The 27,043-nt window shown below is 45.7% G+C and overlaps 2 protein-coding genes across 8 annotated transcripts in view; both read right to left on the reverse strand.

The window, feature by feature from the left end:
- Positions 1 to 214: 214 nt before the first annotated feature.
- On the reverse strand, positions 215 to 13,184 carry GFI1 (growth factor independent 1 transcriptional repressor). The gene is made up of 7 exons (XM_040566333.1): positions 12,304 to 13,184; positions 10,874 to 11,096; positions 10,556 to 10,762; positions 5,534 to 5,949; positions 5,307 to 5,444; positions 3,553 to 3,718; positions 215 to 1,573 (listed from the first exon to the last, which is right to left on the reverse strand). Exons 2-7 carry the CDS (start codon positions 10,986 to 10,988, stop codon positions 1,395 to 1,397), a joined length of 1,221 nt encoding a protein of 406 aa, XP_040422267.1. The 5' UTR covers positions 10,989 to 11,096; positions 12,304 to 13,184; the 3' UTR covers positions 215 to 1,394.
- A 7,369-nt stretch (positions 13,185 to 20,553) lies between these two features.
- EVI5 (ecotropic viral integration site 5) overlaps positions 20,554 to 27,043 on the reverse strand; it is a 76,685-nt gene continuing 70,195 nt past the window's right edge. For 6 of the 7 annotated variants that reach the window (XM_040566323.1, XM_040566325.1, XM_040566322.1 and 3 more), the window contains one exon: positions 20,554 to 21,819. In XM_040566323.1, coding sequence (XP_040422257.1) covers positions 21,514 to 21,819 — 306 coding nt within the window. In that variant the 3' untranslated portion in view covers positions 20,554 to 21,513. The remainder of the gene's footprint in view (positions 21,820 to 27,043) is intronic. The other variant, XM_040566327.1, reaches the window with a different exon arrangement.

Consider the following 27,043-nt stretch of genomic DNA (forward strand, 5'->3'; position numbering starts at 1 on the left):
GATAGTCCTAAACATAGCATACTCCAGTCTTCAAGTGTTAAGTATTTAACTGAAATCAGTGGGAGCTGTACACATAAATAGGATGCTGGTGTTCTTTAATCACCAGAGCTCCTTGAATACCATCTCTGACCATCACCAGAAGTGGTTTAGCATTATAATGGCTGATATTCACAAACATGTTAAAGACACATATTAAATAAAAAATCACTCTGGATGATCCTCAATACTTTATTAATTTAAAACATTGTTCCAATAAATATGTACTAATAAACATAAGACACTCCATAAAACCTAAATAAAGACATTTACAAACCTGGCAATAAAGTAAAAACAGCATTTTTAACTGAGGTACATGCAGAGTCATTTAAGGCAAATTCAGTCAATTATACTTTTATAATGATTCCTGCCCACCTCAGGTGAGTTTCCCTTTAAAAACTAAAAAACAACAAAAAACCAAAATATACAAATGATGCTATTGAGTAGCTATTTTCCAGTTATTTATAACAAGCCCAGAGTGCAGAAGCCAACAATTGCTCTGGACAGAAAGTCTGTGCCTCACCTACACTCCTGCTTTCTGAATCAGGATCAGTTGCTGGGTGGGTTTCCAGTTATAAGGCATAACTCTGTGCTTTGGTTTTTCCAGTTGTCTTTCACAAACTTCCTTTTCCCCAGTGGATGTAGCAAGACGTAACCCCCATACCTCAAACACACACTCACACAGCCAGGCCTTGCTTAGGCACAGAGACAGCTTTGGGAGGAATAGAAAGGGCCTCCTCCTAACTGTCAGCGCAACTCCTGATTTACACCAGAATAACTAAGAGCAGGATCAGGCCCAAGCTAGTGCCTTAGCTTAAAAAACAACCAGATGTCAAACTGCACACTTCAGTTCAGATCCTCCAGGCTTTCCTGACAGGAAACCAAGAGTGAAGCTATTCAGCACTGAAACTCAATGAAGGCAAGCACTCCCTATGCCATTTACTGACTGCTCTGTGATTACCATGTAAACACTGTTATACCCATGTTTCCCTGCATGGTAATTCAAGCTATTGAAAACATCAGGGTTTTCATCTTGGCCATGGGAGAAATACTTTCCAGCTTACAGATATTTGGTAGCTTATCCGTCTTTGGAGAATCAGGCTTCATATCTAAAGGCTTATTTTCCAGTGTTATTTCAGAAAAAGAGAGGGGAAGAGAGAGAAACCTCAGCCTTTGATTTCCACTCTCAGTCATGCAGGCTGAGCTGCCAGCGCCATGTCCCTGTCTTCTTTCATCTCCAAGCTCCTGGTCAGAAAGGTAATGCCAGGGTTTGTGCTACAGACAAGGCTCAGGTCCAGCGGGGAATCCAAAGGAGTCTGTTCTCATAGTGTTGTAGGTGCTTTCCATTATTGCAGGGCTCATTTCAGGCCATGCTGTGTCTCCCGGTGTCTCCGTAAATCCACCTTTCTTTGGAAGCCTTTGCCACACAGATCACAGCCAAAGGGCTTGAAGCCTGTGTGCTTCCGACTGTGGGTGATGAGGTTGGAGCTCTGACTAAAGGCTTTTCCACACACCTGACACTTGTGAGGTTTCTCACCTGCAAGCAGAAGGCAGTAGAGAGAGGGTGTGAAAGAGGCAACATGCTGCTTACACAGGGTCAGAGCAAACAGGAAATGCACTCTGGGCCTTAGAGCTAATCAAAGCGATTCCTGTGTGATTACCAAAAAAAGTCATTCCTCCTAAAATCATGCAACTGTGAGCCCCAAAGCATTAGCTGGGGCTTTAGCACAACTGGCTTTGTGGCCTAGAAACATCAGGAATTCCTGGAAAGACCCCAGCTCATGATGACTACCTGGTATCAATTATTATAGCATCAACATGGATGCAAGTGGAATAGATGGAGGTTGTTAAGCCAAACCAATGAGCTGGGGCCTGTCCCCAAGGGAATACAAGGGCCGTTGAGTGAACCCTGAGGGACAGGGTTCACCCAAAGATCTGCTCTTCTCTCTTTCTCTAGTTCCCAGCCTGAAATGCTAGCAGTCACCTTCAGCAAGCCCTGAAGTTCTCCTGCAGGCAAACAATGGTAATGAGAATAAATTCATCCTCTGAACTACTCCCACAGAGGGGTCTGTGGAACAACTCTGCTGGCCTCCAGGCGAGCAGGATCTCAATGTGTTTTCGTAGTGTTTATTATCAAATAACGGATAAAAGGGAACCCCAACCACAAAACCAAGCCTGATTTTCAGAGTGACTTTGCACCTGCAGAGCTCACTAACTTCAGCTGGAGCAGCTAACACTCTTTGTACATTTGAAAATCAGATTCTTAGAAAAAACAAAAACGTGTAAAATGTGCTGGAGGCGCAGTTCACAAGTGTATGTTGCATATGAAAGTGATTCCTGATTCTATTAAGGAGCTGGTTTTATGTCAGCAATTTGAAAGCCCAGGGACAGTTTCTGATCTCAGAATAATAATACAAATAACATTTTTGGCCAATTCAAAATTTGGCTGAAATTCCACTTAATCAAGCCTCATTTGAAAAAGTTACTACGGAAATACTTTTTGCTTTTCTTCACAATCAGTTCATTTTCATCCAGCAGACACCTGGTAGAGAATCTTTTTAAGTATTAATTATTTTTCACTGCTTGTGATCTAGAAAAAAACACAAGCAGGCAGCACTATATATAATGCCATCTTTCTACATATTTGCCATTTTTATACTTCACCTTTGATATCTGCTGATATTCCACTCTCAGGAAACAGGATTTTGGTCATCTAAACTTTGGGTTAGGCCAGTACAGCTACTATTTTATGCCTACAAATGTTTCTGTATCTCACATATCACTCATTTCCCTCTACTTCAAGTGATCAGTGAGGGTCTGAAAGGCAAGATTTACTTTTAAAGAACTCTGATAAACCTGCCTTCTCACTGAACAATATTTTTAAAACAATTGCCTTTGGTGATTCACCTGCACTTTATTAGTTTCCATGTTTATTACTAACAGTGAAACTTGAGAACTCTGCACCTCTCCTTGCATTCTGTATCAGACTGCAGCCGTTTCTCAGAAAGTCCGGGTAGAAGCGCAGACAATCAATCTCTGAACAAATATTTAGTCTAAGAGTTGGATCCTGGGACTGCCAGTTTAGTGTTTGACCTAGAGGAGGAGACTCCTCTTGTTCCTATTATAAATTGGTAGATCCTGTAAAAAGTGATGCTGCAAATTCCCTTATCATTTTCCAGGGACCTCAGCTGTAAATCAAGGCCACATGAATATAATACTCTACAAATCATCTTACACAAAAGCACTTTGAATAAACATTGGTGGATCCTATTAAGGGAACACTGATTGGATTGCGAGGATTTTGGTTATTTTGCAGCTGCTGTTCATGAAACCACATTCAAATCACCCTCATTTGCACAAGTAGAACTCAGATAGTGTGAACCGCAGCAGGGCAGTGAGAAGCATGGGGAGGTGCACGTGCTGTCCCAGCTAAGGAGGAACAGGCTGCTGCAGAGAGATCTCTTCAGAGACCTGCACCTACAGCTGGGGCTGAACAGCAGCACCTGCAGGGCTTACCTGTGTGAATGAAGGTGTGTTTCTTCATATCAGATTTCTGGTGGAACCTCTTCCCGCAATACTGGCAGGGATAGGGCCGTGTGTCTGAGTGGATGAGCAGGTGGGTGGACAGAGTAGAAGATCTCTTAAAACTCTTGCCACAGATCTTACAATCAAAGCTGCGTTCCTGCAGAAAGAGGAGCCCAAACATGCCCATGTTACACCATGCCAGAGAACCCACCAGTAACAAACTGGCCAGCAGCACGTCAGTGTTGCCCCTCCTGCCTTAGCAAGCACTTCCACTTCTCCAGAGAACAGGACTGGCCTGAGGAGATGCTAAAACTGGCATGACAGCACCACATGGTAAAAAAGATTAAGTGTATCCTCTCTCAGTGCTCTGCACCACTTTTCACAAAAATTTAATTGAATAGCTCTTCCTGCTGTCAGGAATGGCCAGGTGGGAGCAGCCCCAGCTGGACAGAGTCCGCCAGCACATTTCAACGTGGGCCTGAGACATGATCGCTCTGCTGGGAAGACCAACAGCATCAGACCTGTTCGAAGGCCACCTCTCCACTCTACACGGGAGACTGGGTGCCAAGGTCTGCGTGGCTCTCCTGGGAAGTCTCCATGGCAGGCTGATTTCTGCTGTAAGCATAACAACTAACTGCATATTTCTACTTCCATTATAATTCAAGTGAAAGGTACCTAGAGCACCGGGGAAAAGAGCTTTCTGGCTTACTACTTTAACAAATCAAAATAAATGCATTAAGACTGCTGTCTTTCTCTCCTTTCCCTCACACATGCATTTCTATCACTTTCTTCCACCATCTCTTTCTCCCACCCTTTATCTCCCTCTTCCTGATATGCTTTCATACAGTCACCTTATTATATTTGGCTTTTTATGCACTCTCCCTGAAATGTTCTCCCCTCCATGGACTTAATATGCAGTGCTGCTCTTTTCAACATTATTTAATGGGTGATGAGATACTTCCCTTCATTGTGTGCTCTGCTGTTGCACACTCCTGCAACTGTAAATAAGACAGTCAGCAAACAAACACTGCTGTAACTCTATCCTCCCAAACCCAATCTGAGGAAGGAAGATTTGCCAGGTTAAGTGAGTGGGTGAAGGGGAAATATGGCACAGTATCAGCAGGTGGAAAATGTTACAAATCCTCCTACCAAAATTAACTACCATATTCTTTTGGTGTGTGACTCAGAGGGTGTCGAGACGGGTGAAGTCTGTGCTATATACCTGACTGGTCGCTCAGATGTTCCCTGCACAGACACAATGACTGCAAACAAAGGAAGATTCACTTATTTGGGGGGACGGGGAGGAGAATGAGGAGAGCTGTGTCAAAAGAAAGCACGGTGACTTGCTTTAGCTGTTAAAAAAGTACACACCCTCATTATAGTTTACAGCTCAGAGAGTAAAAATTTATTACTTATTATCTTTTACTTCTGGAGTGCCAAAAGAGACCTTTGCTTATTACACACATATGAAGTCAGGGGAATGAAAACAAAGTCTGTGTTCTTTAATTTGTTGATTTGTTCCTACTCTTCTTTTGCTCCCTAGCTGCCCACCCTTTACTCTGCCTGCTACCATTCTCTTCACCCACAACTCTCCACTGCAGCCCTACCACACTTTCTTCCTCTCCTCAGCTTCAACGCCCACCTACTGCCCTGTGATTGCCTTCATGGCCTGCCCAGTGCTGGCTGAAGCAAGCAGCTGGCCCTGGCCCTCCAACTTTCATCCTGGCTGCCCGCCCCGCTCTCACCTGCGAGTGCACGGCCTTGTGCTGCTCCAGGCTGACTGCATGGCCGAAGGTCTTGCCACACATGTCACAGGCAAAGGGCCTTGTGCCACTGTGTGAGCGGCGCACATGTACCTCAAGGCCATGCGGCGTGGAGAAGACCTGAAGGGGAGTGAGCGTACAGGGTCAGGCTAGCCAGGGAGAAGGGGCTGGAAAAGAGTCAAGCCAGAGTGGGAGAAAAAGGTCCCTACCTTGCTGCACTTGACACACTTGTAAGAGCCAGTGCTGATGAGCAATGGGCGGCACAAGAGGTCTGACTCCACTTTGATGCCGCCAGGCCCCTTCTCCTGCTGCAGCCCAGGCTGCGTCTCGGCATAGAGTCCAGGTGCTGCTGCTGGAGGCCGCTCAAACAGCCCTGGGCCTGGGGAGCCGAAGTCACCGTAAAGTCCGAGGGAAGAGCTACACTCCGCACCATAGAGGGCAGGCTCAGAGCCGCGCTCGCAGAAGAGCCCCAAGGCTGAGGTTCGCTCCAGTGTCGGGCAGGGCCTGTAGCTTTGCACGAGGTGCCTCAGCTCGGAGCCCCCCAGGCTGCTCCACGCATACGGTTTGAAGGGCATTGAGAAGGGGGGTGCTTCATCCAGGGATGGACACACAGATTGCTCCGAGGCTGTGGAAACACAAGGGCATGGGAATTAGTGCGTTTCACAGTCCAGCCTCCGTTGTGGAGCAGAATTGGCTCAGCACCCAGGCTTGTGGCAGAGCCAGACCCCTGTACTGTACATTAGAGCTGGCCTTTCACCCCCCGTGGGAGGGCATTTTATATTGCTTCCAGTGCTAACTCCTCACCTGCTGCCCAAGCCAAATTATTTAAAGCAAGCACCAGTTTTGTCTGCCTCCATCTTTGGGTGCCCAGGTGCATAGACACTGATCTGACTGTTGAGATACTAAACAACTCGGTCTTCAACTTCCTTTGGTTTTATCTGCATCTCCTCAGAAAAGTATATGTATTATATCCCAGGCTGAGCATCACAGCTGACGGTCCAAATATGTAAGTTCTGATGTAGATTGCACCCACCCATGTTATAAAAATAACATTATAGAGGTGCCAAAAGAAGCAAGCGTGCTAAGATTTACCTGTTCAACAGAACTAAAAATTGTTTCTTGTGCAATTTCATGTCCAAATCTAGTCTCTCAACTTCATGTAACAACTGCCTGCAACTGTACTAACTACAGCATAATCGAAACAAAGAACAGCTTCCTTCTGAGGTGCTTGAATATCATGTCTCACTTTTTCAAAAAAAAAAAAAAAAAAGGAAAAAAATCTGAAATAAAATCATGGTTGTTTCAGATTCCTCTGAGTAAAGAAACTGAGTCCACCCAAAACATTGAGTTCATAAACACATTATGAAAATCACTGGTATAGACTGCATTAAAAATTGAAGAGACAAAGAGATTTTCCTATCAACCATAATCAAAGCTATCTTCCACCAGGACAAGCTCAGATGGCTTCAGCTGGCTGTAACAGCCTCACCTTTGGCAACAACATCTGACCAAGACAGTAGGCACAAGATGAATCACACTTGGTGGGGGCTTTAGCAGAGACTGATGCAATGGCAGGAACACAGCCTCTGAGATCAGTGTCTAACGGCACAAATGCTCAGGGTGCCTTGCGCAGAGGAAAGCACAGTTGGGCAGGGAACACGGGTACCAGACCCCAGCTGTGTCTGCCAGAGATGGTGATTAACGCCCGAGGTGCTCTGCTTTCACTCTTCATCACAAGAGTCAGCAGCGCTGGGAGAGTCAAATGTTTCCACTGGACAAATGAGTTAGCGAAACAAGGAAAAGATGAACAAATTAACTGTTCAAGTGCTGATGCCTTCACAGAGATATTGGCATCCCAATTGGGCTATCAGAACAATTTCCCCTAAGCAAAAATGTGCACACTCACAATTGCTTGACTTTTGTCATTCCTGTCAGCTTGGCAGATCCCACGGCTTTAACAGCCTTCAGCAAATCAAGATAACCCGGGGTGGGATAGGGAAGAGAGGCATGGTGTGTTAGCCTACCCATTTAGGTAGGCTGATGGTCACTGAGGGTTACAGAAGGGAGTGAAAATAAGTCAAAAATCGAGTTTTGATTGACCTGTTTTCCTTCTTTTATATAGTTTCATATGTTAACAGCCTCAAGTTCTGCCATTGAAATTACTAGTCTTTCGGTTGGAAATATATGCACACATACCAACTGGGACATTTGAACAGAGAGATGAAATCAAATTAGCTGACATGGTGCTGAGCATGATTTTTCCTGTTCTGCACTGACTGCAAAGTTGTGGTCAGCGTCACATCATCTATCTTTGTGTCTTTGCAACCAGTTTCAGTGTTGCCATCTCTCACGATTTTATCACAAGATTCAAAACTATCTTAAAGCCCCAGCTCTTGAAACTGCATGATTTCATCAGGCCCTCAGCTTTCCTTTTGTTTGCTTGTTCTTGTTGTAACTAATTTTTTCCCCTTGAAGTCAACTACTAGTCCAGACTGTAAAGAAAAGCACGAAAACGTAGACCCTCAATATTTCAACACCAGAATTGAATATCCATAAGGTATTACTTACAATCTTGATCTCTATGCCAGTCTGTTGAGAGAGAGGGGAGGGAAGGCTGACCTGATTTTTGAGCCCTCGGAATTGGCAACACTGGACATGTAAACGTTGCACCGCAGATCAGTTTGCGTGCAATGTTCCTTCCATCACCTCACATGCTTTGGAGACCTCGCAAGCACAAGTGCAGGGGAGCCACTCACACTACACTTCCCAAGGGCAAGCTCAAGTCACCCAAGCCCCACATCCAGCGTCAAACCCTGCTCTGCTACACTGCAAGGCAAAAGACATTGCTGTGTCTGCCTCTCCTCTGCTTCTGCCACCTAGCCCTCCACAGGGTGATCAGGGAGGGACTGACAGACTCTCCCTCCTCTTCCTAGCAATTCTGTGCAGCCGCTGGGAGAAGAAACATCAATGTTCCTTTTTTGAAGGCAAGGCAAACTCAACCTGAAACGGCTGGGAACTGATTGATACACACAGAAAGAAAGACTCAAAGGTCCACCTCCACAGACCAAAATATACCACAGTGACAATGGAATGACAACGCTGTTATACCCAGTAAATGGTTCCCTCCAAGACTCTAACATCAATTGGCTCATCAGACAATACCAATATACTGCTGCACAGAGTTATCAGGCACTTTCTGGATATGCAAACGTGATTACAGACACACATGGAAAGCGAGGTTAAATAACAAAGTGATTTGCACTGATGGAGACAATGTATGTAGAATGCCAGCAACGGTGTAAAGGTACTGTGTTGTGCCTCTGTCTGCTCACTTGGATCAGCAGCACTGCATGCAAAGACAGACCTGAAGTCAGGCTTTCACTGCACATCGAAGTGCAGTCTGCATCCATGTTCACTGCTGCGGATGAGGGGGTGACGGTACTGCTCACTGCACCTGCCCGAAGCGTGATTTAGAAACATCATTTCACATCTGACCTGCCTGTGGAAGCACAGAAACTGTGCCCCACCCAGGCAAACACAATCATAAAAATCCAGAATCTCACCAGCACATCCTGCAGAAGTGACCTAGGCACAAATTCTAGCTTCGGACTGAATGTGACCAGGGCAGGGATTCGGAGGGAGGAGAGGGAGGAAGCCCGCCTATCGAATCCTGCTGCCGCTGCCTCAATCCTTAACATAACAGCACCTCTCCCAACACACTGAGGTTCCTTTAATGAAGGCTTTTCGTGCCAGGACTGGGAGTCCTGTACCTTCCCTTGTCCCCTGTGAATGCGATCATACAGTCTGAGACTGAGCCCCTCCTCTGAAAAATCTTGATCTGGGGATGCATTTTGTAGAGGTACCTTTCCCAGGTAACTGGATGGGGGGCAGGGAGCTAATGAATCCCACAGCACGGGAAGAAATCAGTGAGGAGGAGGCAAAGGCAGAGCAGCCCTGGGAAACGGCTGCTCCATTTTATGTCTGTCTTTTAGACATCTTGTGAGAACGGTCTGTTTCCTATCAAGGAATCATAATTATTTGGGGAATGAGGAGTGGGACCAATTCGTTAGAATAAAAATTACACATTGTTATGCTTTGTGAAGAAATATTAGCAAAAGACAGGCTGTTGCATTCCTGCTTTTGGTCCAGTTTGTCATTTGCACAAACCGAAACCGTCCCGCGGCTGGCTGTAACAATACTGTACTCATGAACATTTTGAATGTCCCCTCAAAGGGCTTTAAAACTTTTGAAAGGGGCAGGGGCTTTAAAAATGCAACTACCCATCATTACAATCAGCCGTCGATATGCAAGGACGCTAAAAAGATGAAGCAGGACAATCAGTGGGGAAACAGGACGAAGTATTCGTTTGCTGGCGTCTGCTGTCATTTTGTAAAGCTGAGACAGTTTTTCCTTTGCTAAGATAGAAATTGTTCTTTTTTCAGACATCAATTTTTAACCAAAGCAATAAAAATGTGGGGTTTATATATACATATTTTTGTTATAAAATGTCAACGTTTTATTTTTAAACGAGATAAGTATTCACGCCAGGTTGGGGACAGCATCTCCCACTGCTCCAACCACATCAAAGGCAGGATGAGGGAGCTAGAGACAGGCGCTGCAGCCATAAGTGTGAGTTTCCTGGATTTGGGGTGTTTAAATCTGACTGCCATTATTTTCATCTGGTTTTTACGAATGCGTTTTTAGAGAAGAAAAAAAAAGAGAGAAGAGAAAGAGAGAGAGGGAGAGATCCTTTTTATAGACAAGAGACAAGAAAAAAACTCAAAGAGAGTATGGGAAAACGTCTAGCAGGAATACAAAGCCAACGCTGTTTACTACAGATATACAAATAGCCACATACAAACATTTACTGTCTTAAAAACTATTTATCCGTTAAGCACCAGGGTACCAGGGCCCTGTAGAAAAATGCTGGGACCTTTCAAACATAACCGGCTTGCCTTTACCAATTAATCAGAAACAAACAACAACAAGAAAAAACAACGCCCTGTAGTATCACGACTATCGTACAGCCTGACCATAACCCGCGACTCCCTTAGCAGTGGGAGACGGGCTGGAAAAGCACCCCGAAAGAGAGAGGACACGAAAAGGAGCGGGAAAGGCAAATCTGTCCCTTCCACTCGTTTTCGACGGCGGCGCCCAGCCACCCGCGGCACTGCCCCACGGCACCGGCACGCAGCCGGCCCCACGCCGAGCGCTGCTCGCCCCGCTCCTACCTGGCGAGACGGAGGGCGAGGGCGGCCTCCAGAAGTCCTCGAACTCTGACACCCTGTCGCAGACGCTGCCCTCGCAGCTGGGCGCTGACTCGGAGGTGCCATCGGCAGCCTCGGTAAGGTGGGACTCCGGGGAGAAGCGGCGCTGGGACGGCTCCGGGTCGGGCAGGACGGTGCGGCACAGCCCGGTGCCCTCGGGGATCTTGCTGTCTGCGGGGAAGGGGAGGCGAGGGGCTGCTCACTGCGGGGCAAACCGGCCGCCGCCTCCCTTCCCCGCCCTGAGCCCCTCCGCTCCCTCGGTGCCGCCGAGGGAGCCCCTACCTGCGCAGATCTGGGCCAGCACCGTCTCCAGCCGCAGGCTGTAGTCCTCGTCGGCGGAGCGGGGCTGGTGGTAGCTGTGCGCCTTCTTGCTCTTCACCAGGAAGGACCTCGGCATGGTGGGGTGCTGTCGCGGCCGCGCTCCGTCTCTGAGCGGCCGGGCACGGCGGCGGCGTCGAGCGTCACCCCCGAGCTTCCCGCGGGGCGGCGGCGGCGGGGAGGCGACCTGTGGGGAGGCGCCGAGCCCGCCGCTCAGAGCCGGGGGCGCCGCTCGCCGGCGGGCGGCGCGCAGGTGGCGGCGCGCAGGTGGCTGCGGCTGCCGCCCCCGCCCCCCCCGCCAAGGGGCCTCTCCCGAGCTTCAGCGGGAGCACCGGCGGCCGTCCCAACGGCTAAAGCAGGAGCGGCGCCAGCCGCACGCCCTCCCCGGGCCGCCCCGTCCGTCCCCAGCAGCCCCTGAGGGGCCGGGCAGCGCGGGGCGGCCGCCGCGACCGGCAGGACCCGGGCCGGGAGGGTTGGTACAAAACCGCCGCCAACCCCGACGGCTGCGGCGCTCCCTGCCGTCGGAGGGACTGATTCAGCCCCCGGCGCCGAGCGCAATAACGTGAAAACGAACAAAGCGGAATGGGACCCGAGGCCCGCGGCTGCCGGCGGCGCGACGCCTCGCAGCTGCGGGCACTCAGAGACGTGGCCGGGGGGCCCCGCCGGGAGCCGGGGGGACGGGAGCGGGGCCGCCTCAGCCGGCTTCTGCGGGGCGAACCGAACCGGCCAGCGCTTCGGCCTTGGCAAAGAGCCGCGTTAGGTCGCGTCCGTCGGGCTCTTTCCGAGAACTCGCAGGCCTTTACTCAGCTCCTCGAGCTGCGAGAGAGCGAAGGGAAGGGGCCGGTCCCCCCCGCCCCGGAGCTGCCCCGCACGAGGCGACCCGCGCTGGCCCCCGGCAGCCGACGGGGGCAGGGCTGGGAGGCGCCGCCCCCGGGCACGGCGCCGGGCGAGCGGGTGGGAGCGGCGCTGCCCGGACCCACCTGCGCCGCCGTTCATCCTTGAGCGGGGCGGGGGGCGAGAGATCAAAGTGGCCCCGGCACGCCGCGCCCCCCCGGCACTAACGGCAGCCATCGGGGGGACCGGGGGGGCGCTCGGTGCGGCGGGGCCGCTCCGCCGCGTGCTGCCGCCCCGTCGCGGCGCTCCTCCCTCCGAGAGCCCAAGGCCGGGGCCCGTGGGAAGGCGAGGCCCGGGCCCACCTGCCCGACGGAGCCCGCCGCGCCCCTCCCGGCGGCCGTTGGCCTGAGGGCAGCGCGCGGGGCCCGCGCCCGCCAACGGCCGCCGCTGGTGGGGCGCGAGGTCGGAGCCTCCCCGAGCCGCTGAGGCGAGGCCGGGGGCCGGGGGCGAGCTGGGCAGAGGGGGCATTGCCACCCGGCGAGGGAATCAGGAGCGCTTACCCATCTGGAGGGGCGACGGGAGCCGGGCTGCACAGGTGGGGGGTTGCGCCGCAGCCTGCTCGTTTGGGTGACTTTAAATTTAGCCTCCCTTTAAGGAGCGATGGTGCTTGAGTTGGGTTGGTTTTTGGTGTGTTGTTTTTTTTTTTCTGTCTTCTCTCAACTCCTTCAGAGCTCAGCCCCCTAAACCACAAATTCCACTTCCTGAGCGTTAGGAGCTTCTGAAAAAAAAAAAAAAAAGCTTAAAAAAAAAAGCCAAAGCCTCACAAATCAGCACCGTTCCCCCTCCTCTCTCTCTCATTTTTCCTTAAATGAAAATGTCTTACCGTATTCCACCTCACAGGGCCCGCTGAAGTGACATCAAAGTGTCACTGGAATGGGGCGTTTCAGTTCTCTCGGGGTTCTGCTCTAGAAATTACACACATCTATCTGAACTATTCTTGGATCCCCTTCGACTTCCGCAACGAGAACAAGTCACAGATTCAAAACACAGATTGACTCGGCGCAGGCACAGGCAGAGGGCAGGGGATGGAGGAGCCGGCCCCGGCCCCGGCCCCGGCCCCGCCGAGCGGAGCCCAGCCGAGCCGGCTGCGGGCAGCATCGCCCCGCTCGGCCCCGCGGCTGGCGGCAGACGCCCCCCGCGCGTAATCAGGGCTAAGGCAGGGCCTGGGCACCGGAGACCTCCCCTAGCCTAGAAATAACTTGTTGTGGAAAACTCTTTCGGGATAAATACGCCCAACAGCGCTGAAAATACCTAAAGCCCCATGCCTGGAGGTTTGCTCATTTCCCCTCGGATTTAGGTAATGGTTAAATATGGAAGGGGTAGGCGAGGTCCCCCGGCCCCCCTCCTGCGGAGGCCGCCGTCGCCTGCCAGCCATCGAGGGCCGGCGGGGAGCGGCGCCAGGCGGGACGGCAGCGGGGGCGGCCGGGGGCTGCCGGGGGACCCCCCGGCTGGGCAGGGCGAGGGGAGCTCGCCCCGCTCCACCCCCAGCCGCCCCCCGCACGCCGTATTCCAGGCTCGGCGGATTCCCGACGCCCGCATCTTTGTGCGGCAGCGGCTGCGGCTGGGCGGCCGCGGGGCCGTGCTCGACAGGGTGCTGCAGCACGGCTCTGCAGCCAGCCGGCCGGGGGGACAGCACCGCTTCACCTTCCGAAACGACTGAGCGACCCCCGAGGGACAAGGCAGAAGCAGCCGCCGGCCCCCGGAGCTCGCTGCCTTGGCGGAGCAGGTGCTTTCCTCCAGCAGACACCCAGAAATTAGTCACTTTGTGCCCGTGAGGGACACGGTACTAACCTGGCTTCCCAAAACCTAGCTGAGCAAGCAAACACCACGACGAAAAAAAAAAAGAAAAAAAAACTCTCCAACCTTTCGAAGGTTGTGTGTGGTAGTGACACAGAGGAAGTCGAAGCACACGCCTGAGACGTCGCCCTTAACACCTTTATTAGCGCCGGAAAGTTCCTGGTGCTGGGCACAGCACTTTTGCTTACAGCAGCTGTGCACCGCGGTCTCCTGGCTGCACTCTGGGCTGCTTACGCTAACTCTGAAAATCATTCACGCCGTCGGTTTTAAAAATAAATGATGGAATCAGTAGAAATAACTGGAACTACTCGACGTAGTTTCGTGTACGCGTAGCTGTGACTTTCTGTAAAGCCATCTCGTTAACCTCCACAGCGGGACCGTGAGCGGATGGCCCTTCGCCTACCTTTTCGAGCAGCCCTTTGGCTGCGCCTCACGAAAGCAGCAGAAAGCATTCCTGTGCACTACTTCCCGCGCTCACAAACTGTTGTGGCCCCGGGACAAGAAAACGCGCACCCCTCCAGGGAGCCGTGACCAAGCTGTACGCGCGGCTTACCCAGACGCGTGAAAACGGCTTCGTCCCGTGGTGTGCGGGGCCAAGCCGCGCCCGAACGCTCCCCGCCTGCCCGTCGAGGACGGGGAAAGCGGAGCGCGGCCACCGTCCCCCGGGCCGAGCCGAGCCCCGCGGGAGCCCTGTGCCGGCCTGGCTGCATCCCCGCCGGCTCTGGGCACCCACAAGGGCCGGCGCCGCCGGAGCGGTCTGCCACAGGCGCTGCGTGCACGTGCCCGCGGGCGGTGGCGCGAAGCGGGAAATGGCCGCCGCCTCCTCAGCCCTGAGGGGAGCCGTTGCGGGCGGGCAGGTGGCAGCCATGCACCGCTCCCTGGCTCCGTTTTCGCCTTCTCCGGGACGGTGGCGAAGGCTGCCGCTGGCTGCCAGGCACCCTCGGGTCTCTGCCGGCCGCCGCGCACCTCGCCAGCTGGGGCAGTGCCGTCTCCTCGCCTGACCCCAGGGCTTTACGGGCCCGGGCTCACGGTGCAGTGCGTGAGCTGTCCTCATCCCGCCATCTCCATTTTCTTTGGAGATCGCCCCTCACGCGATCGTGAGGCTGCTGAGTGAGGGACAGAAAGGAAAGTGGCGCTGCGACCCGGGCGGAGGGCCTGAGGGCGATCCCTGCTCCTGTGCCAGGAGCTCGCACCACCCCCCCCCCCGAGGAGCTCGCTGACTGAAGTAAGCGCAGGGCAGAACGCACACACTGAGCATGGGGAAGGGTACCGAGCTTTTACTCTGGGTTACGGTGCGACCTATTTGCCACAGGTCGGTAATCTTTACGAGGGTGTATGCAGTGGTCATCGCGTGATACTGTTAGAGCTGTGTGAAAATACCAAATATTCCATATTCCAGTGTGAAAATGCCAAAAGCCAATGATCCTGAGTTGGCAGAGATGGAATTCATATGAAATACAAGTCATGGGAGTGGGGCTGGACTTAATAGAACTTCCCTAATGCTCCCCCCCAAAAGGATAAAGGATGTGTAACATTCAAAGTTAACCATCAAAACTTGGCAAGATACAGTTAATGCAATGTAAGTACACGGTTATTACCCCATTGTGACAGAAGAGAGGAAATCAGTAAAAGGATAGGTTTAAATAAATTAATAATAAATGAAAGGACGGGTTTTGTGTGGGATTATATTACAGCAGTGTTTAAGACTGAAGAGAGCTACTTGATGTAATTCACTGCACTGTTCACAGCAGCTGCCTGACATCACCACTCGAGCTAAGAAGACATAAGGAAGCAAAGGTGATGGGATGCAGATGAGATCTTCATGGTCAGAAGTGATGAGACTGTAGAGAGAGGAAGGAGTTGAAGAGCTGGATTTGACAGGTTAGCTGCTTGGTATGTTGGGGAGAAGAAGCATTTTTTTTTATCTGTAGAAGTCAGAAGTTTTAGGTTGGATATTAGGAAGAACTTCTTTACTGAAAGGGTTGTTAGGCATTGGAATGGGCTGCTCAGGGAAGTGGTTGAGTCACCATCCCTGGGGCTCTTTAAGAGACGTCTAGATGTTGAGCTTAGTGATATGGTTTAGTGGAGGACTTGTTAGTGTTAGGTCAGAGGTTGGACTTGGTGCTCTTGGAGGTCTCTTCCAACCTAGACGATTCTGTGATTCTGTGAAGTCAGGATTGGGAACAAGCAGCAGTGGAGAGAGTGATTCTATGGGGAGCTCATGAGTAACATCCACACTTTAACATGATAAAACCAGAGATCACAGACCACTTTCACTAGGAGAAGCTGCTAGAACTTGTAGCACTGAACATTTTCTTGGGAAGTGTCTTAATTTTTATAATAACTTTTGGTAATATTTAATTATTTTTAATATATTTCCCGCTTATTGTCTTGTGTTTTATTGTTGTTGTTGTTTGTTTTGTTTCTCCCCCCAGTGGCAGTTCATAAATTTATGTTTCTCCTTGAGGCATAAAAATGTGCTGTAAATATGTGAGACTTTAATCAGTGATTTTGATAGCAGTTTTTCAGATCACTGGGGAAACCAAAGTAACTTCATCTGCTGCTCTCAGAGCAGATTAGAAAAATAATGAACACTGTGAGCACAAACTGGAGACAGAAAGTGATAGTAAGCTGGGGTGTCGTTGAAGACTGGGATGAAAAGAAGCATTCCAGCTTTGGGAAGGAGTAGACCCAGAACTTACCTCTGCTATTGCATACAAAGGAGAAATGTTTTGTGATGAGGGTGGTGAGACACTGATAGGTTGCTCAGAGCTGTGGATGCCCCATCACTGGAAGTGTTCAAGGCCAGGTTGGTTGCGGCGTCGAGCAACGTGATCTAGTGAAAGATGGCAGGGGGTTGGACTAGCTGATCTTTAGAAGCCCCTTCCAACCTACCCCATTCTATGATTATGACCAGAAGCAAGTTGAATCAGTGGATTACAGAATGTAGACTATGCAAAATGGTCTCAGGAATTTTATTTCTAGTAGAGGGACACCAGAAATTTCAGTCACTTATGCAACAGTATACATACAATTCTAAGTGTATGCCACATTGCATTTGTAGTTCATAATTTTGAAATGAGGTATTCATTCTTGGAAAGAGAAGGTGTTACACTGTTGTATTTTGGATCTCACATGTGTATGGTTGTATCTGAGTTAATCAGTGACCATGTATGTTTAGTCATATATCCGTTACCATGTTTGCTCCACTCTAAGGAGCTGAAACTTCTCGCTATTTAGAATTTATGTTGAAAGGCAATTTGTGGTGTGCTTTTCATTCCACCATTCAGAGTCTCTCGTTCTAAAGACTACTGTATGAATTTATTTAATTGATTTTTCTTGTCTTGAACTAGTTTGTAAAAATAAACCCAAACCTCAGAGCCTTATATTGATGTAAGTGATACATATATTATTGATTATATCATCTTATATTGATGTAATTATACTGATAAGAGTATTTCAGAGAACAAAATAAAACGTAATTAAATCTAGAAATCCAATAGTTAACACACAGCTTTTTCCTTCCCTCTCAACACACACAGATTTGGTAGCTGATGCGTAATTAAACTTAACACCGTAATTTCTACTTAGATTGTACTAACCACTATTTTATATCTTGAATTCTTTTTCTTTCTTTCTTAGTCTTTGGGACTAGCCTAATGACTCTCCTAGGAAATTTGCATTATCTTGCATGAAAATGTGTACCACTTTGCTCCTCTGCAAGTAAAGGAATTAGCAGCACATCCATTCCAAAATGTGAATATTTTTATGCTAACATATCTTTAGGTTGCTCTAGCTTAAAATACAATTTTTGTATGAGCAGCATTTCACTCAAAGTCAATAGCATGGTGTCTGATATAGAACAGTGATTACATAAAAACAACAACAGAACAACGCCAAAACAGAGAACCATGCAATTCCTTCTGTGCTGCTATTCCACAAAAGGGCTGAGTAGTGATTAAGTACAGTATTACATGATTTATAAAATGATTTTCTTAAATTTATGCTAACATCTCTTTTTTTTAATAGCTGATATGAATTTATTTCAGTGAAAATTCTATAGGAATCCACATTCACGGTTGAAAATTGAATTTAGTGGGAAATAATACTTTGTTAATATGTACAGAGATGAGGCCTGCATTTTGTCAAAAACATAGAATCACAGAATATCCTGAGTTGGAAGGGACCCACAAGGATCATCAAATCCAACTCCTGGCTCCCCACGGGACCACCCAAAAATCAGACCTTATATCTAAGAGCGTTGTCCAAATGCTTCTTCAACTCTATCAGGCTTGGTGCCATGACCACTGCCCTAGGGAGCCTGTTGCAGTGTCTGACCACCCTCTCAGTGAAGAACCTTTCCCTAACACCCAGCCTGACCCTCCCCTGTCCCAGCTCCATGCCATTCCCTTGGGTCCTGTCGCTGTCCCCAGAGAGCAGAGCTCAGCGCCTGCCCCTCCGCTTCCCTCGTGAGGAAGCTGCAGGCCGCCATGAGGCCTCCCCTCAGCCTGCTCTGCTCTGGGCTGAACAAACCAGGAGACCTCAGCCACTCCTCTTATATCTTCCTCTAGATCCTTCTCTGTCTTTGTAGGCCTTCCTTGGAGGTTCCCTAATAGTTTTATGTCCTTCTTATATTGCGGCACTCGAAAGTGCACGCAGTGCTCGAGGTGAGGCCATACCAGTGCAGAGTTGAGGATGGTCACTTCCATTGACCAGCTCGCAATGCTGTGGCCAGCATGGACAAATTAGTTGAGCCTTTAATGTATGTAATACATGCTTCTTGCCCTCACAGATATACTTGCTCCCAACTACTCATGCTTTTACTTTTTAACAAATATTATAAAGTCCTAATTTATTATTATTACAGTAAGCAAAATAAAAGGAATCCATGACGATCACATAATTCATCAAATGAACATGCCTAAAGTAAGAAGAGGTCTAATAATAAATGCTATCAAGTCCTAAAATATGAATTCCCTTAGACTGGAGGAATAAAAAAAACTGTAAATACAGAAGCTTTTGTAGCTAATGAAGAAATTTGATTATGACACTGAGGAAGCAGACCCATTTTTACTGCCAAACACAGAATAGAATTTACATGGAAACTGTGGATGGCACGGAATCCTCTTTTCTTGCCTTACCTAAATGCTGTCTCAACTGCAGCACTTACATATTCCATAATTCTAAGTTTTTGTATTTACATGGTGTTTGTCTTTTTACTTTTCATATTCAGATTGAGCTCTTGCACCCTGCATGTAGCAAACCAGCAAATATGAGAGATGTGCAAAGCTTCTTTAGAAGCTCATGCAAGCAAGGTCATGGTAATGTAGCATAATATGCTTTCTTTATCAATCTACTAATAAATACATTATCTGTGCTGCTAGTTATTTGCCATTATTCAGGTACATATTCAAATTGTAATACACACAGGCAAAGACATTAGCGTCATTTTTGGCAAGAGTATCAGAGGAAAAGTATGATGAGTCTGAACAACCTCTGTGGGGTTGCTGTCTGAGGATATTGCGTCTGAGTCTTCTGAAGCTGTAGCACATCAACCATTCGCTCTCATCTCTAGAACGGATGCAACTAGCTGGATAAAGCCTTTTGCTTTTCCCTTGGTATTTATATTTATGCTATTATTCAGTATCTGTTATAATATTATTAGCATACATAGAAATACAGAAGTTCAGGAAATAACCCTTGCCAACTAATCTCATTTACTATCACTTGAACAGTAAGGCAGTTACTGCAAAATCATAACACTCCACTGTTCAAACAGACAGGATTTTTATGGCACTCCAACTGAATTTTATTCCTGTCACTTAATATATACAACATTACCTCTAAGAGAGGCTTGCAGCTGGTATTGATGACAGGCAACAAGACATTTGTCACCTATTCTCTTGAGCAACAATTGCCCAGGTGCAAAATAAGTTACCAGATGCTCATTGGAAGGGGAAAACAAAAACAAAAACAAAAGAAAATGTTACTTGCTAGCAAACAAAACAAAACAGCATGGCTTGTCTCTGCACATCTGAAATTTCTAACAGTGATCAGAACCAAAGTCAAACTAACCCTCCTCAGAGATGACAATTTCCATAGGTTATACTGGGAACAATGTAGTCAGTGGTAAGATGGAATACCATCTGCAGAAATATCAGAGCAAGTCAGGAGCTACAGAAGTAGGTAAACTTAGAATGTCTTCCACCTGCTTTTAGATTTATATTGCATCATACCTAGACAGATTTTGCAGTTGAGTGGCCCAGAAGGTGCTTTTCCCATTCAGCCTTCCCTATCATTCTTTGAAATTTTTTCTCCTCACTTTTACTGTTTTTCTAAGGACTCATTCAGAAGATGTTCAAACATGTTCAGCAGTATGCTTCTACAGTTCCATGATTTTAAACAACTACACTGCTTCTCACAAGTTACAAAACACATGCTATCAGTACCAACTTGTGGCTTATTTTTGAATAAAATAGTTGCAAACATTACTAGAATACAAGTCTTAAGGATTGTTAGTTATGTATGATGGCAATAACCACTCTTAAGGATATTCTTGACTAGAAGGTGCCTCAGAGGATAAAAGTGTTCATATGACCATATTAGAAGATGAAGTTGTTCTGTTCAAGAACTGAGGGCCATGTTACTTGATCTCAGTTTGAAGGAGAGGGTGAAAGCAGAACGCTCAGCACTTAACTGCTTTGATGAATTACAGCTATTTTGGTGACAGGACCTATCTCAGTACCTAGATAGCTCTGCCATATAAGACTGCAGTAAACGACTTACATATTTTTACTGCATTGATCATAAGTTCATTAGAACTGTTAAGCGTGAGACACGAGTAATTTTTCACCTTATATGAACTACCACTCTAATCCAGACCCCAAGAGAAACAACATGGTAACTCAGGACTGTAGCTTAGAAGCGACTAAACAGTAAATGCTACGACCTTGTTAAATCATGAAAAATTTATTTTCATTACATATACATGAAGGTAAAAGATTTCAGTCAATAGTGTTTTGAACGAGCATTTCAGTTAGACATGAACCTGTTAGTGTAGCTAGGCTGAAACTAAATGTAAAGTTAGTGTTTCGCTTTTATTTAGTAATTCATTTCTAGTGTGTATATACAGAATTCATTTTCCAGGTAGAGTACCAGAGAGAGTCATATTGCAACATTTACATTCCTCGTATAAAATGGTATAATATACATTTTCAGCTTGGTGCAGATATATAAATATGTACAAAATAAACATTATTGTAGTTAATATATTCAGACCAGGTATTATTTAGCAACATCAAAAGCAGATGCACATAAATTTAAGTGAAAATGGTGAAAAACACCTTTATGACATTAGTGACCAGTATTTGCACATATGAAGTAGTACAGATAAAGGCTCCTCTTTCAAGCCTTCTGTGGGCATTCAGTAACTTGAGTAAAACAAAAGTAATCGAGAAGCATAATTATATATATGCCATGATCAGATGGTTTATTAGGGTCCATCTTGATCACAAATGGATAACAATGTAAAACATACACATTTGTTCAGAGCATAAAATATTGCACAAGAGCAAATTCTTCTGAGGAAAATAATCCCCTGCTTGTGAACAGCAAGAAGGGTTCTTATGCATTAAAGAAATTATGTATTTGTAGTTTCTAAAACAAGGAACATTCAGTAATACTGTTAGAACTGTCATCCATTAACTTCCTTCCAGCTTCTTATGGCAATGGTATATCATTAGCAAGATTTGGCAAAGAGAAGGCAGATAGACAGTACGTGTGTATATTTATCACAGTCCAGACCAGATTCAATAGTTACCTAAACCAACTGCTGGATACTTTCAGTTATCTGGCAATCTAATCCTTAAAGAAATAGAAATAGGAAAGTCTTCAAATGCTAGTCACAGTGATAATCACACAGTAGTAGAGTAAGATTCCATTCTCCTCTGCTTGGAAATCATCTTGTCTGAATTCCCAGTCTGGAGGGCACTTTCCTCAGCATCACTGTCACTGCTGTCTACAACTGTGTGATCCAAAGCCATCTGACCAGTCCTCCTGTGTAGATGAAAGTTCACCCCACTCTCCTGTATGGAGTTAGTTATAAAATCTTCATCAGAAGAATGAAATGATTCATCATCTCCTGTGAAATGGTTGACAATGTGAATCCCATCAAAAGTGGGTTGGTCTGAGAAGTCTCTCTGGCCTTTCAGGCATTTGATCTGTTTAAAAAAAAAAGTGGAATTCAGCAGTTAAACAGAGCTAAAGAATCTGACAGTAAAAACCAAAACAGAACCATCCAACAACATTTTCAAGAAGCATCTCCTCATTGAAACCTTACTTAAATTAATGGCTAGAAGTAGCATATTTGGTGATAACTTCTAAAAGAGAACAAAGCAACTTCTCATTTCTGGCTGTCTAATCAGAGACCTTAATAGAATGTCTTTGACAGTACTTGGAGTTTTCAAAAGTTCTCCTCTTGCCCCCAGACTATTTCAGTTTTAAGGCTTAATAATCAAGGTATGTAGAATCACAGACGACAGATTCCTCCAGGCTATTTACTGCATCTTTAATATCCCCACCATGATGACTTATGGTTGCTTTTCTAGAGTGGATAATTCGTTTTCACAGCACTTTTGGCCTTCACATCTCACACCTTTAAAGCTTCATTCTTTCCCTTATCACCTGACTTCTCACTTGAAAAAAGCCCTCTCACAACCCTAAGCAGAAAGATCCCAAGGAAATATTGCTAGTTTCATACAGCCATAGAAAAATCTTAATTTTAACTACACTGCAACATCGTGTCTTTTCATTATCTAGTTCAGAACTGAGGAGATTTCAGATCAAAAATACAATACAAACTTCTCTTCATACAGCATAAATAAATCCTAATTTCATTTTTTTCAATTTTAGGAGAACAAACAAGAAAAAATATTCTCAGTCTGCAGACAGATATGATAATATTAATTCAAAATGCACTTTGAAGTTATAAGTTATTTAACCATGTATTCAAGATATTCAAAAGTAAAACCTAAAGCTCTAAAGTCTGGCAAGTCCCCCTCTTAATTTAAATCAAAATAAACACTGCTTACTGAAGACATTCTTGAGATTTTCTTTAGAATTTCACTTCTGCTAGCTTTTAGTAACAATCATCTCAGGGTCAGTCTGACAATTCAAGACTATTACGATAAAAAAAAATAAGGATGCAGAAGAACATTAAAAAGCATTACGGAAACTTCCTAACATCATGAAGTTTAAGAAGGAAGATAAATCAAGTGCTATTTTGTAAGCAACTTCTCATAGTAACAGTCTTGGAAAATAGAAAAAGTCTGAAGAGCTATTTATAACACAAATCTGATGTTTTGGAAATTGGAAGTGATGTTCACTTTGACAAGTAAGTGCCTGTAGGCCCTTGCTATTTACATCAGTAGAAGATTTTACCTGTCCATTTGGAGAAGGAATCTCTATACTTATCATGGGCTTGTACAAAAGACGAGAATAAAAAAGGGTTTGGAAAAAAAGATCACAAGAGTCACAACAAGCTAAAAAGCCATCAAGTCAGATGTTACCAGCATGTAAAAGCTCCATGTATCTAATCACTTTTAATGCATGTAAAAATATCCCTATTGGGAACATAGGTACATGTGGCAGACCTAAGCCTTGGTTATAACTACACATACTAGTGTTAGTATTTGCATTTTCTTTTCAGGTGCATAGGCTGCAGTTGTTTAATGAGGAACTTGCTTATGTAAAGACGAGCAAAACGAGTTCCACACTTGCACAACATATTTCATGATTAAGTGAAATCTGGTCATGTCATGTATTAGATATTGGACAGTAATATTTATCTGGAACAAGATTCGTACTAATTTATATACCTGGATACAGAAAGCCTGATACAGAGATTCTTGCATGATTTAGAAATATTGTCCCTAAAAATATCCTGCAATATGATCAGATTAGTTGCCACATCACATTTCCAAAACAGTTATCAGTTTTAGTCACCAAGAAAATAAACCCCAGAAAAACAAAACAAAACCCAGCAATTCCTCTCCACTCTTACCACAAAAAAAACCCTACAAATTTCACATTAGAGTAAGAGATAAACACTTTTGTATCTGCACACTTCAGCTGTGGGCTCATCTGAACTATAAAGCTGATATTCAATATTAGTTGTTTTAAACAGTCATAAAGCCAAGCCAACAGCCTCAACTGTTTTCCTGAGGACTTCAACATGATACCTTTGAGATGAACACACTTAGGTAATGACAGAATCATGGCTTTGTGGTTTTAAGCAGTAGCCTTTCCAGACACCAAATATGTGCCTGTGGAAAAGGTGGGGGGGGAGGGGGGGCGGGCAGATCATAATAGACACTGTCTTTGTGAAATCCTAAAGTCTGAGAAAACTGTGTGATGTTATATTTATTATTATTTTTTACCTTAATGAAAGGATACATTGTTTCTGGAAGGTAACAGACTCTTCTTTTGGCCTGCAGCTTTATGCTTGCCTGCCTTCTTTTCCAACTACTCCTCACATCCAAGAGGAACCAGACTGCTAGGAAGAAACATGAATGTATTGTAGAGAACGTGTGACAAGTGTGTGCCTGGTGATATAGTCCCACAACTTCTGTCTGCTTGAAAAATGACTTGCACAGAGAAATACAGAAACACTGTAGCATAGTATTTGTTTGTATTATAGGGATTGACTAGCTGGCTACCAACTCTGAAGATGACATGGGAGTCCTGACACATAGTAAGCTAAACATGAATCAGCAGCATCCCCGAGCAGCAAGGAAGGCTAATCTCATACTAGGCTGTACTGCAAGGGCATAGCCAGTACATCACGGGAAATGATGATTCTTTACCTGGCACTCAGACTACATCTGGCCTATTTTGCTCGTTACTTCACTCCTTCCTCAGTACAAGATACTGAGGAGTAGATTCAGTGGAAGGGCATCAGGACAGTTAAAAGACAGGAGCTCATGCCCTAAGATGACAGAGGTATGCTCCTCACTGAAATGCATGTTGTGAGAAAAGACATTGATCATAACACAGAACAGAAGGTTGTTTGAATATGAAGGAAAAATAATTGTTACAAGGCAATTAAGAATTAAAACAGGTTGCCCAGAGAGACTGGTTTTCAACAGCCAAGTAGAAAAAAAAGCCTTAAGCAGCTTGCTTTGAAATCGTCAACCCTGTTTTGAGCAGGTAGTTGAAGTAGAGACCCTGCAGGGTCCCCTCCAACCTGGAAAGATTCTAGTGCAGTGATGTGTGAAAAGCATAGACAGTGGGATGCGCATTACTGTTCTCATGGCAGCCATTCTGAGTTTGAGAAATTAAAGCAATACCTGAAAAAAAATACTGTACTTGTTAAAATGTAAGCGCAGTCATTCATATCCAAATGTCTTTGGAACACTGAAGTGACAGATTGCAAAATAAAATTAATATTCTGCTGAATCTAGGTTTTGCGATCATTAATGTACTGACATTTCATCTTGAAAATACTTTCCCCCCAATTGAAGATAGTGATTTACATCTTAAATTCTTTTAAATATGAATGTTGATAGAAGAAATGAGATTTTGGAAACAATCTTCAAGAAATTAAAAGCACCAAACAGATGAGGATAGGAAGAACTTGGCACTATTTACAACTTTGAGAAATTTGAGTTGAAAATACTTCAAGGGCACCTCTAATATTTGTTTAGGCACATTTCTGAAGGAGACCCATTATCAGTAGCATGTGTTGCAGCAGAAGAGCTTGGGAAGGTTTCTGAAAGCATTTGGAATAACTTGCAAACAGTATGTACTCCTTTGTAATTAGTACTCCTTTGTAATTAGATACCAGTGGCTGACACCAGTAAAATGCTCTAACAGATGTTCAGTAAAATGAAGAGTTTCATACTAATGCCACTTTGCAGTGTAGAAGTGAGGTTCTGCACTTCTAATAAGAAAGTAGTATTCTGCCCCCCAAGACAGGACCTTTAGTATCCTTTTTCAGTCAGGGCAGCAATCCAATCAGCCCAGTATTCTGTCTCCCATAGCAAGAATAGGACTGCATGTTGCTTTGCTTTTAAGGACAAACATGAGCATGACCAATTTTTGCATCCATTCCCTTCATATTCTCAATCTCCCACTTCAGAACTGTCATAGCAGGTACAAGAATACATCTGCCTAGCTGTTTTGGCATTCACTTATAGACCAGTTATCCTTGAATGATGAGTTGGCTTTTTTTTTTTTTGGTGGTGGTGGTGTTTTGTGTGTATGTTTTTTTTTTTTGCTAGTTTGTCTACCTCAACAGTTTCCTGTGGCAGTAAGTTCCAGGCATTCCTTTGTTTTAAGCTGATCTCCTACTTTTTTTTCAGGGATTGTCCCCAAGTTCTAGTAATGCAGGAGCTAGTGGTAAAAAGCAATTCTTCAGTCACAATTCTGAAACCTTGAAGATAATGCTTCCCTCAACCTTATCTCTAAAACTGATGAGTTGCAGTCTTTTTAGCCTCTCCTCACGAAGCAGCAGCACTCAAGACCATTGATCATTTTAGTTGCCCTTTAACTTACCTCCAGACCTTCTTTAACTTCTCTACATCCCTCTTAAGGTGGAAACTAGCCCTGCACCAAAGTTCTGTGATGGCAGTAAGGTGGCCTTTTTTTTTTTTTCTTTTTTTAAATACACTCTGTCACCCAACAATATTATGTTGGTTTTGGCTGCCACTGTGCACTGATGTCAGAGGACTCCGTGATAACCCCAAAATATCTTTCCTGAATCACAGCTACTGTTTATTGTTCAGTAGGCATGGCTTAGATTTTGCAGTTGATGAATTACCTTATTTTTTTTGTTCACCTACTTTTGAGAGACTCCTTGAGATCCTTACCATCAGCATGTTGCTTGAACATAATGTAGAAAATAAAGCATCGTGCCAAGATGTTGTCATTCAAGTAGCAAAGCATCATACGTAATGGGACATCTAACTAAGGATTTAGGGGGAGGGGGAAACAAACAAAAACACGAACCAACCTAGTTTTACTCTCTATCTTTATCATTCCACCTGAAGAAAAAGAACAGCCTTTTTCTTGCAGCCATGATGATTAGAATATGGACTTACACCCCACGTACACACCAGGATCTGTCACTTCTGTAAAAAGAGCCAATACTAGTTAATCCTTTCAGTCTTAGGTCCGGCTCTGCTTCTTATGAAGGGAACTAGACCTCTCTGACCCTGAGAAGTAACACTCAAAGGAACTTTGTTTTTTTCTATTACTTCAGTTTTGCAAGAATCTCAAATCTCATCAGGTCTGTAAAACTAGGTCTTGTAAACCCACATGTTTTGCTTTAATTTGCACATCCAGGTCATATTGTCTAGGTGGCTGTGGCTTTAACCCAGTTTTCACTATATTTCACTATAACATTCACATGGTCTTTAGGATGTTACAAAGGGTTAATGACATTGT

This window comes from Cygnus olor, chromosome 8 (assembly GCF_009769625.2).
Source record: "Cygnus olor isolate bCygOlo1 chromosome 8, bCygOlo1.pri.v2, whole genome shotgun sequence".
Taxonomy (NCBI): domain Eukaryota; kingdom Metazoa; phylum Chordata; class Aves; order Anseriformes; family Anatidae; genus Cygnus; species Cygnus olor.

Coding starts and splice junctions, on each gene's coding strand:
- GFI1 (XM_040566333.1), bottom strand. CDS start 10,988: ATGCCGAGGTCCTTCCTGGTGAAGAGCAAGAAGGCGCACAGCTACCAC. Junction 10,763..10,873: donor GCTGGCCCAGATCTGCGCAG/GTAGGGGCTCCC, acceptor CCTTCCCCGCAG/ACAGCAAGATCCCCGAGGGC. Junction 3,719..5,306: donor ACAAGGCCGTGCACTCGCAG/GTGAGAGCGGGG, acceptor CTCTTTCTGCAG/GAACGCAGCTTTGATTGTAA.